Source organism: Phalacrocorax aristotelis, chromosome 1 (assembly GCF_949628215.1).
Source record: "Phalacrocorax aristotelis chromosome 1, bGulAri2.1, whole genome shotgun sequence".
Classification (NCBI taxonomy): Eukaryota; Metazoa; Chordata; class Aves; order Suliformes; family Phalacrocoracidae; genus Phalacrocorax; species Phalacrocorax aristotelis.
This window is the reverse complement of record NC_134276.1, coordinates 72957592-72969717: the sequence shown is the minus strand read 5'-3', so window position 1 is coordinate 72969717 and position 12126 is coordinate 72957592. Positions and strand designations below refer to the sequence as shown.

General features: G+C 39.1%; 1 protein-coding gene across 15 annotated transcripts in view; it reads right to left on the bottom strand.

Annotated features, from left to right (window-relative positions):
* The window catches only part of INPP4A (inositol polyphosphate-4-phosphatase type I A), a 130106-nt gene that overhangs the window by 27572 nt on the left and 90408 nt on the right, over positions 1 to 12126 (bottom strand). For 6 of the 15 annotated variants that reach the window (XM_075093171.1, XM_075093219.1, XM_075093190.1 and 3 more), the window contains 7 exons: positions 11386 to 11516; positions 10930 to 11034; positions 10012 to 10120; positions 8293 to 8310; positions 5545 to 5728; positions 3953 to 4171; positions 2624 to 2897 (listed from right to left, as the gene is read on the bottom strand). In XM_075093171.1, the coding sequence (XP_074949272.1) occupies positions 2624 to 2897; positions 3953 to 4171; positions 5545 to 5728; positions 8293 to 8310; positions 10012 to 10120; positions 10930 to 11034; positions 11386 to 11516 (1040 nt within the window). The remainder of the gene's footprint in view (positions 1 to 2623; positions 2898 to 3952; positions 4172 to 5544; positions 5729 to 8292; positions 8311 to 10011; positions 10121 to 10929; positions 11035 to 11385; positions 11517 to 12126) is intronic. The other 9 variants (XM_075093263.1, XM_075093280.1, XM_075093199.1 and 6 more) reach the window with 5 other exon arrangements.

Here is a 12126-nt window from a genome sequence, read left to right as displayed (position 1 = left end):
AGTCTTGCATTAATGAAAAGTTGTTTATTAAGCTAACAGGATTTAAACTTCTGTTGTTTATATCTAGATTCACTAGTCCATGAATTACAAATTTGAAAATAACAATAGAAGACATAAAATTGAATTGTATGCATTAGGACAATCAGCTGAGCTAGGCAATCCAAGATAAAAACCTCTCAGTAAATTAAAACTCATGTTCATTAAAGAAGCTATATGCCCCCATGCAATTTTAGTAATGAATACCTAAGCCTATAACAAAATTAAATTTAAAAATAATTTATTAAGTCTCCCCCTTCTATTATTTTAGACAGTATTTTCTTTCACAAACATAATTTCTGAAGAGATCCTCTAAAGTCCTTCAGTAACATTCTACTGTCTCTCTCTTACCAGTTCTGGAACTATCTTGGTTTGCTGGTTTTTACATGGCTCTCAAAAAAATTCCTGATTGCTCTCTGCTCAGTGTCACTTATTCAAAACTCAGAATTACTAACAGAAAAAGTGCTAGTTCTTTGAATAAATGACAAGGAAAAAGTTTAAAATGTTGTGATTCTGAACTTAGAGACAGTACCTTCTTTGTCCCTCAATTATTCCCATGATCAGTCGTGGAAAGTGACAGTGAAAGGGAATTAATAGGGCAGGTTTGGTGTGGAGTCAACAAGAGTTACTCAGTGGGAAAATTCCCACTGATTTCAGCAAGACATCTTTTTTTTTGTAGTATTGAACCTGTTCCTCTGTCAAAAATACTGACCATTAATTAGGAACTACAGCTGATGAAAATGGGATCAAGTACTTGGCTTGCCCTGGCTTAAAATAAACTTCCCAAGTGCAATTCAAATTGCTCATTAAGACCTACGAACAATGTTTGCACCAGATACCTAAGAAACATGATTCCCTCTCCAGAATTTTTGAAGTTAAATTCACCCAACATGGTTGTCAGTCAGACTTCAGATCTAGTCCTTACACTCAGGTAGCACTGGGAAATGGCAGCAAGCCCCTTAGCTTTAAAGCTTGTGACACTTTTCAATTTAATGTTTCTGTCTCAGGTTCTGTGGATTAAATGGATTTTTTTTTCTGATTTTGGAGGAACAGCAGAGAAAGGTTACAGAAACTCTTGGCACAAACAAACCTTTTGGTAGGTAAGTGCAGCTAATTGCACTTTTATGTGGCATAAGTGTCAAGATCTAGAGTGCATTTAAAAGATTGACTGAACATGAAAGAAAATTATTGTTCTAAGATGCTTCCAGTGTTGAATTGTCTTGGGAAAAGCTTCTAATACCACCCACCAGAAATATTTCCTATTCTTTTTAATATTAAAAATCCACAACTTTTAATCATTTATACGAAGGTGCATTGAAGTTTACTGATAAAACTTTCATGCAATTACATACAAAACTTCATGTAAACTACCTACCAAATAAAAACATTTAAAGATATCAAACTGGTAGAAGAAATTTAGTCAAAGATTATTAATAGAGAACACATTCTGAAACAAGAGCCAACTCTCCTATTCCTTTATAATACACAAAAATGTCAGTCTAATCTAGAAAAACATGGTCATTTAAGATACTAAGCAAATCATGTTATATGTACAAAGCTACACAAAAATATATTAACATTTATTTTAACTTCCTTCTTGCTTTCTTTTTCTGAAGGAACTGCCTTCCACTGCAACATTAACAATGGGATGGACATGAAGTCACAGACACACGTAAGGGACAAAGGGCCATAAAATGATAAGACAGAACAGGAAAAAGGAAATGAAAACACAAATCAACCCTTCTAGAGCTTAACTTGGCACATCCACTCTATTAAGTGGCCAAATCAAAGTGACCACATGTAAAGAATGTGAGAATAAGTCAAATAAGTACATACGTAGGGGAAATAATCCTGAAATTTAACGCACGGTTGCAAAACTGTCAACCTAAACTGATAAGGATATATTTCATTCACATGCTCATGACGTTAGGCTAGATTCAGGCCAGCACCCACTCTACCTCAAATTTTGATAGGATTATTCCACTGAGAGCTTGCACTGCCAATTCCTACCTTCCAGCTACAAGAAGTCAAACTAATTGAGTGCCTCAGCACCATAGCTTTTGACAACTTGGGTTGAAATTTGCTTTTAACTCCTTTAGGTTCATCCAAGTTCACGTCAGTCTAATGGCAAGGCTTGGCTCCCCTCCTATGCTTTTGGCAGCCCAGCTGGGACCATTAGCGTTGCAGTGGTGCCTGCACTTCTCTCATGTTTGATTTATCTTTTATAGAGGTTCACTGTAATAAGCTTTGATTGCTGCAAAGAAGATGAAGCCAACAGGAAAGCTACCAGAGGTGATGTTTGACATATGCTAACCCAAACACCTGTTTCACCAGCTTAAAACACCCAGCGTGAAAACCAAGTGCCACTGTCATCAATGGATTTGGCAATGATTTCCGTGGGATCAGGATTTCAAAATAAGTAATGGGCTCAGCAGCTCCCAGTACACCACCAGCCCCTTCTGCCTGACATCATTGCTTAACACCACCACTGAACCGAAAACACATGGAAGGATGTAACGGGGGCTTAGGAATGATGCCAGCGCACAGGAGGAGAGCAGCAGTGAGAAGCAGTGTCTGGCATACGCACTTGTCTTTCTGAGAGAATGGCATGCACAAGATGGTGTGGATGAAGGTGGTGGTGAGGATGATGAAGGTGGTGAGGATGATGAGGTCTCAGTTAAATCTTCTGGATTTATCCAGTAGGCACGAGTGTCCCGATTACCTTTCTTGCTAGTACAGCTGATGTCGCACTGGAAAACATCTTCACAGCTGTCACTTTGCAAGCGCTCCTTCTGAAGAAGTTTGTCCACTCTCTGTATAATACACTCCAGACTTTTGTCAACATTCAACCAAACTTTCTCCTTAAAAGAAAACATTTCTTTCTCAGTTTAAAAAGAAAAGAGACTTTGGGTAACAAATCCCTTGGCAATATATTTCCTCCTGTAATTCCAGTCACCATTCCTCTGGGCTATGTTTACATCCGTGCATACACAAATTCTGGATATACAAATAATGTATGCCAGCACGTCAACACTATGTAGCGACAGGACTTGTGTGGTAAATTGCATAGCTATTTTCTAAGTAAATTTGCTGAACAATTTTAAATGCACTTCCTGCGCTATTATTCCAGTTTCCAGTTGGAACTATTGCTTATTCTTGAAACTCATGTTTGACATAATAATTGCATATAATCACATATCTTTTTTCCTATATAACTCAGTGAATAACAGATAACGTTACTGTATTGTATTACTATCTGAATAACTGAATTGGCTTTATTCGCGTGTCATTACTGTGAGTTTGATTATACATCAAAGTGTAACAAAACAAACAAAATCAGCGAGGATCCATTTCCAAAATGAATTGGATCTCATTTTGAAATTGATATTTCCCAATATTAATAATTGTTTTCATTAATCTCGACTATTTTTGAGATTGAATTAACTTCTGTTTACATTACACAATGACAGAATTTACACAGCCCAATTCTCATTTCAGTTGGCACTGTGGTAAGGGAAACCATTTACATACTTTGTGCAAGTGGTTTTAAAACGCTGTTCGTAATCAAAACAGAGATAGGCTGCAAGTTCTAAATATTTACATGAGAATAAAAAACAGGAAGGCTGAATTGTATAGCTAATGCACGCAAAGTACGACTTCAGAAAAGCTATGCACCTACTGTAACGATTTCCGCTGTTTAGGAGACCTGGAAATTTTTACTAATGCCCGTTTGTATCCCCACGCCAAGGAGCACTGAGCACAGGATAGAGGCAATGTCTTTGCAGGTTGACCAATACCTGCAAAATACTCATCCTATGCATAGCTGCTAAGCAGTTACAGAGCTTATAAACAAAAGAACACAGCAAACAAAAACTAAAAAGAAGAAAATATTCATCACTCCACTAAGCAAACATACCCATTCCTCTTCATGCCAATCCACCTGCAGAGAAGATCGGCTATTTCTTCCTGTCCATCTGGCCACAAGTGTATCTTGATCATTCCTCAGCATTACTTGCTCCCCTTCTCCAGAGGTTGGAGATGCTTTTGAAGCTATATAGTCTGGCCTTGCAGCATTCAGTCCGTGTATTGAATTTGCCAACAGCTTGCAGTCACAGACTGTGACAAGTTGCCGGGTCTAAAAAGCAATAAGCCCCCAACATTTTAAGAACTTTTCATTACTCCGTACACAGTTTATGCTGTATTCTTTCACAGAAAGGAAAAAGAAGAACTAGTATTCTGTGAAAGAAACTAACTGTTCTTTAGGAGTCTCTAAGGTGCCTTTAAATTTGTTTTACAGAATGACCTTAAAAAGCAATATAGGATACTGAAACACAAATGGTACATTTCCAAAGTCTGCACTACTACATGAGCCTTGCAATTGTTGAAAATTTCACGAATAAATGTTCAATTCACCTTTATTTGCACTTCACTCTCCATTTGATGAAATCTTAGAACAATGTGCAGACATTTTTATACCCCACACAATAGTTGCCACACCAGAGAAACCATGCTTAACCTCCACCATTCTGTCTGAAATCGTAACAAGACTTAAGAGGAGAGCTGAAGATATAACCCAGTAACCAATGCAACTTGTTCCCTGTCTTATTTAGGGGTGCTGTATTAAAGGATTTCTGTAAGTTACATGAATATGAAAAGTGTCTGGCTTGTGTGTCTACTAAAAAAAGAAAACAACAAACAGGTCCTTACTATGTTATATATACATATTGTCCAGCTGTAGAAAATCCCACAGATCAGTTATGCACACTGTACTCATTTAGAGTGAATATTATATTAAATAATACATTTACATGGGGTGACATTATTTTTAGCGCTCTACAAAGTTGTATGCATATCCCCTCCACTGGGACAATTTATGGCAAGCTGATTGGCCACTACTGCCATTTACAACCTTCAGATCTGCTTTAGGGACAGAAGAGGTCAGTAAAACTGTAATTGGTTTTTTTGTCCCTGTAAATAAGATTGTGTTCAGCTGTGGGTCCGGTCCGGTTTCTGTTAGCACCCATCAAGAAATAACCAATTCACATCACTACAATTCAAGCAAAGGCTGTGTCACCATTATTCCTTATTTCACCAGTGGAAAAATATAGAATTGTTTCATCTACTTAGGTTTTGCCCAGTTGCTGCTGCTTGGCAGATGACTCAGAGGAACATTAAAAAAAGCAGATGGATATGGAGGAAAGAGTATAAAAGAAAGTGAAGAATGCAGATTTCTGGAATATGGCGAATGAATAGAGGGTACCAGAGGACATTGCTCTCCACTGCACTCTCAAGAGGAGGTGAAGGCAAGAGTATGAAAAGTAGGAGACAGCCTAAATAAAAAGCAGCAAATTTTAAAGGCTGGTCAGATTTTGTTTTTTCTTTAGGACTGTACATGTTACAATACACTACTGTACAAGGTAAAATAGATGTTTCAAGAAAACCTACTAAAGATAGAGACAGGAAAAAAAACACACCGTGCTTCAGTGTGGGAATGTATTATTCTCCTACCTTGTCTGCTAGGATGGCAAGTGTTCTTTCAAGGCCATTAGCTGATCTATCCTTGGCAGCTCTTGAGAGCCTTTCTGCATAATAACTGACTTGCGTTTTCAGGGTGTTGATTTGTGCAATAATTTCCTTTGCTCTAACAATGTCCTGTGGGATGTATATTATAGACTGGGAACTTGTTGAAGTGCTGAAAAAGAAAAACTAATTTTAGGGGGAAAATTGGTCTAGAGGTACACACATTACAGTGGCATGCTGGGGAATTAATGGCAGACAACAAAAATTTACCTAAGCTAGCAATCAACAGTGAAAGGCCAGTGGGCAATTGCACAGCAGGAACGTGATCCTAGAGCCTTCTCTGCCTTTACTGAAAGCATTCAGATGCAGATTTACTAATCCCTTATGCCAAGGGGCTGTGGGCAGAGCTGGTATACCAGAGGGACAGTTTTGCTGAGGAGAATGTGGGTGATAGATTCTGCCATCAGATACAAAACCACCATTTGCAGAGACAGCTTGCCCCACTCTCCCTCTTTTACGACACAGACACTTCACTGAGGCCTGGTTTACAAACCTGTTCTATCACATAGCTACTAGCACCATGAAAAGAAAATCTGCACTCCTAACACAGAAACACCGCCCAGATCCGTAATGCAAACACTGCGGTATTAACAAAAAATCCTTCTGCTCATATCTCCTTTCTTCTATTGCAGGCCTCATTCAAGTTACACCAGCAAAAGCAATCTTATGATATATAAAAACCAAAGTATATCTCCAGACTTTGTCCTTGGTGTAGCTTCTTTAGCACACACTTACTAAACTAGGGACGTGATACGACTCTCCCTATTATAAACTCAGCTGTAACAATATAATGCAAGACCAAATTTTGGCCTTTTCCAAACAGTAAATGAAATAAACGACACCAAGAAAACATATCTTTATAGTGGGAAACTGCAGCTCCACAAAGACTGCTTACTTGGCAGTGGAGGAGAGCAGCTTGTGTCCTCTAAGTTTAGATGTCTACAGAAGTTGCTTATCCAGTCCAAGACAGATGCCTGGGCTCCCTCTGTAACTGCTGGGGAGAGAACAGCACTTCTAAAGGGTTACTTAATCCTACCTGAGAAGAGCCATTCACAAAAGCTGCCTGTTAGCTTAGAAAATTACTTTAAGCTGAAGTTGTGCTCTTAGTTAACTATTTGGAACCAACCCACCACTACTCCCTTTGCCAGGCAATATGCTGGTTTTTCCTCCCAGTAGGAAAGCTATACAAAGATAAGGCCTATACATCAGCTCCAGCTGTGACAAGTGAGATGCCCCTTCATGATGTGACACCAATTGTATGTTATCTTAATTTTATTCATTTTTTCCAGTCATGAATGGCTTCAGCATAGTAACAGCACAGAAGAACCTACTCTTTGCACCAATCTCAGCACTGTTCAATGAACACAGCTATGCTGAGAGACTACACAGGGACGAGTTTCTTTTCTAGGCACAGTTACCTCAGATCATGACCTCTGAGGAGCGTGAATTCCTCTGCTACACCTAGAGCAATGCTGTTCATTTCTGCAGCGTGTCTGTGAGGTAAGACAGGAGGGTTGCATGGGGCATGCTTTAAAATCTTTGCCACAAATACCAGTTCTTGTCCCTTAACTGATACAAAGGCAAGGGGGGAGCTTAACCCCAGTGTGTCTGAGCTCCATTACAAGAAAAGATGGGGGATTTGTTTTCAAAGGATATAATGCAGAAGTGACTCTTGAAAGAGTGTCCTTATTTGTGTCCCTCTGGTCATCCACCTGAGTGGAGCAGAGAAAAACCACTGCTACACCATTGAGCAAATTAATCTCAGCTTTTAGGACTTTTCCTGTTCATGATTTGTGCTCTCTATTGACCGGTGATCTTAGTGTCAATTCCTCTGAGCAATTTCTTTCCACGACAGTGTGGTTCACATGCATAAAGACGTATTTGGCAGGAAAGGCCATGCAGCATATTGAGATCTGATTCAGAATTATTACATTTTTAATCACAAACATTTGCTGGGATGATCAGGGGGAAAAATTTATGGTGTAAAGTTCACATATATTTACTTTCCAACCTGCAACTGCTTTTTTCAAATGAACAGCTCTCCTTGTACTATATCAGCAAATTGTAACACAGCTTTAAACTCTCAGTGAATTAGGGGTTCAACCTTTAATACAAGTAATTTAGAGCAGACTTCTGCGCTGTTGAACCATTGAGTAATGTTTCCTTTCCATAGCACTGAACACCACGACATTAAGAAAAATAAACAAAAGTGAAAATGTTTAAATAAAGACACGGGTTACAAAAATATAAACCATGCCCAATCTATCACCATAAAGATTTAAAAATACATGGAGTTATCTTAATTATCTTCCACCTCTGGCAGAACACATCTCTCTCCAGGCAATTTTCACTTGAAAAAACAGGGGAAAAGATATAAAATCCTTGTGTTCTGATCTTCAGTTTTCTAACCTCTTACGATCAGAGAGAGCCAGGAGGCTAGCTGTTCATTACAAATAAACATTGCAGATGGAATGAAATTCATTCACACAACATGTTCTACAAAGCAGCTACAATTACTTAGAGCACAATTAGGGATGCCATGATGCATGACATTAAAAAGCCCTGCACACTTTAAAACACACCAGATCTTTGCCAAAGAAAAGAAAGAAAAGAAAAATAAAACAACCCAAAGAACAGAAACCCTCTCTACAAAACTCTCAGAAACAGAAAACTCACCAACACTCCTCATAACTGCTAAAAAAAAAAACAAAACCAAAATAAAATTAGCAGATTGTTAGCAAATACCAAAAGCAGAAAACAAAACAAAGGATGTTTGGGGAAATAACTTATCTGAGTCATCTTTTCCACACGGCGGCTACATAACGATTAAACTTGTAAGCAAAAAAACACAGATTGCCAGATGCCCATGTGTTGTTCTGGGGGAACATTGTGGATGCACCAAGCACAGTTTTGCCAATGATAGGAGAAAGAACTGAACAATATCTATGTAGCAGTGAAACTGAGGAGATGGATCTCAGTTCTACTATACTGGCTTTTATGATAACATAGAAGTACTTAAAAGGCAAGTTATTCTTCAAATATTGAACCTGTCCTTTTCATGGACCCAGAAAGAACAGTTCTGTAAAACTTAGAGGAAAAGTACTGGGTAGAAATTAAGGTCTCTGATCAGCTTAATTATTGGGTGAGGGGGGGAAATAAAGCCCAAACCAAAAGTGGAAGACATGGCAACTTAGATACTGCAGGAGCGGTGTCCACTTCAGTAGCTAAGCTGACAGGAGGAGGTTATTTCAGAAAGCAACAGTGGTATCAAAAGAATGGGAGGGGTGAGCCTAGCATACCAGTGTTTGCAGGTTTACAGTTTCCTCTAGTCCCATCCTAGCGCACTCTGTAAGTCAGAAATAATTACACCAGCCACATTTTTGCATCAATCTTTTTAACAGTACATATCTGACTGATGTTCACAGGATGCTGTTATTCACTTCTCCCCTGCCAAAACTAATTCTGCAGTTGGCAGAGCTTGGTTCCCACGTCACTCTCTCTTCCCATCAGCTCCAAATCCTACAAATCCTTTCTTTCGAAGGGCATTATCAAGGTCTCCTTTCCACTGGCTACATCGACTCTTTGTCCTGCTGCTCTCATTGTTCCTTAAACTCTCCATAATGCAGTAGAAGTAACGTAGACCCAAGCAGGATTATCTCTTTCTTGGGAGCTGGAGTGGGTGCCATGCAGGTCTCTCCCTTTAGCATATGTGATCTTCCCAGTTTCTGCCCCTTCCTCTAGTACATATGGTTGTACTTCCAGAGAGGTCACTAGACAGTCCCTGAAGACAGGACTGTGGAGGTCAGGTATCCTACCTGTAGAGGAGAGCGAGGCCAGATGCAGAAGCCTAATCTGTGCATAAACCTTGAAGCAGTACAGAAAAGCCTCCAGCAGTAGTCCCAGATCTAAACCCAAGTTGTCAACAAAGAATTTGCCTATCAGCCACAGCTGTTCTGTACTGAAGAGAGTTCAGCAACAGGACCTTGAAGCTATGAGAGGGGTGAAAGTCTCCTGAAAATAATGGGTTGAAAGCATGATGTAGTGCAGCTGAGTTTTACAGACAAATTTTCTAATCCTCAGTTAGGCAGAACCTAAACCAAACACCTAAAATAGTTCAACTAAATGAACCAACAAGTATTCAGGAAAAAATTAAGTTTTCACTAAAAAGACTATTAGAAAGGGCCCATCAGTTAACAAACCTATATGGTAAATTAAAGGGGAAACTGTTTTTCCTCTCCTTTGGAAAAAAAACCCCATGGAATAATCTTCACATTGTATAGTAGAACTACTGAATGAAGTGCAACAAAAACAGAGAATGGAATGATTTTCCAAATAACTGAGCATGGACCAGGAGGAAAAGGCACAATAACAGCTGACAACAACATTTCTACTTACTGTTTCTTTGCCTCTTCAAATTTATGCAGCTTTTTCCGCAAGCCACCTGATTTAAAGCCTTGACAATGAGCTGCTGGTGCTCCTATGGTGACTATGTCGTAGTTCTGATCTGTGATGGACAAAAAGGACTTACAAATGAAAGCTGGTCATCTTGATTGTGGACAAACAACTGTGGAAGTTCAAAAGCTACTCTGAAAGTCATTTTTGTAAAACTTTGTGCCAGTGTTTTGAAGGACGTGGAAAACTCAATTGTTTTAGAGGCCCTGGAAATCCATCAAGCACTTTTGAGGTAAAAGAACCAGACTTGAATGCAGGTCCTCTGTTTCTTAATCTAGAAGACTGACAGTGAAAAAGAAGCCTTGAACATTGGTCTTTACACAAAACCTGCCATTACTGGATCCCTCGCATGGATACATGGGACAAGCTTGTGTCCATGGTTAGTGGGAATTACTGTTAAAGGAAGGGAAAACCTAGGTTATTTATGAAGAAACAAGCTTGATGTCAACAAACTGGTGTGATTTTGCATAACTGTACGTGATGGTTCCAGAGAAAAAGTGCACAAGTTTAACAACAAACAACAGACAGAACCTTTGCTATCTGCTACAATCCAAAATGACTGGAAGGGACACAGCAGTTTAATCCAATATATTCCCTAGTATACAGGCTGACTTGCGTCACATAGGGTACAATGAACTTCAGAACCTAGTTTTGCCACCTGTAGAATAGTGATAATTATATTTACACCTCTTCTTTTGCAAAGAGATTTGGAATCCAAGGACAGAAGGTGCTACAAAAATGCCAATTAGCACTAGTACTACAGAGCAGTTTGTAGAAACTTGGCTATATGGTTGAGGATGGAAATCAAAAAAATGGGGAAAAAAGTAGCAGAATAAGGTGAAGAAAGAGAAAAAGAAATACCTGATCCTCCATCGTCCTGGACTCTCATTCTCTGTATATGTAAATTCGTAGGAACAAATTCTAATTTTTTATCAGCTTTCAAACTACTGGCTTTAAATGAAGGACCTGAGAAATACAGGAGAAAAATAAGCATAAACCCCCTCTGCTTCTGGTTATGCTAAAATATTCAAGGAGTTCCATTCATCATCTGCTACATGCTGAAAGTAAAGCAGCAAAAAAAAAAAAATCTTTCCGTTACTGTTCCTAATTGTTCTCTACTTTCAGGGTAAAATAAGAGAATGAATAAAGCAGACAAATATTCCCAAATCATTAGCAAACTCACCATAAATGTTAATAAAGAAATCCAAAAATAGTATTTTTTACTCATCAAACTAAAACATTCTGGGTTCCCAATTTCAGAGAAGGACTAACAATCCCGGCTGAAAAAGTATTACATTACTATGAAACAAAAATCACCTTTATACTGGTGCAGGTCAGTTAGATTTTCCTGGTAAGTTAAAATAATTGTTTGGTACTGCGTAACTATTTGTCGACGAAGGCTTTCCCAACAAGGAGACAGCTCTCCCAATTCTTCTAGTTCACAAACCCTAGGGAAAAAGAAAAGATAAAAAAAAGGAAAAAAGAGAGGTGTTTAGCTCCATTGCCCACCAAGAACGAGTGTCATTTTGTGTAATGTAACACCATCCTCGGCTGACACATTCTCAGCTCACTGGGGTCTAACCTAGTCACCAGACTGGGAATGCGTCCAAACATACGCCCCAAAGCACAGCTGTTGAGCTCTACCCCAAGGTACACGGGTTCCTCACAGGCAGAATACACCATGCTCCCCCCAGGAACCTCAGGTGTTGGTCAATACCAAAGCTTCCCACCTTTCTGTAGGAGCTCCCAAACTACAAGATGATTTGAAAATGGCGGGCACTGTCATCATGTTAGGTGACTCAGGAAAATGAGGACCTTTTTAGGCTACTCTGCTGAACTTTAGTGGCTCTCAAATTAAACACTGTGACTGTCAAATTAAAAAACCGTGACAGAGTTTAGGTGGGAGATTATCACCTAAATGACATGAGGTACAAGGAGTGTCTGCACTGTTTTCAAGGCCAGGCAGGGAGGGTCTGCATTAAGCGTAAGCATTAATAAGGGTTCAGAGAGAGAAAAGATGAGCCAGGAAAACCATCATCCAAGATTCCGGATTTTAGG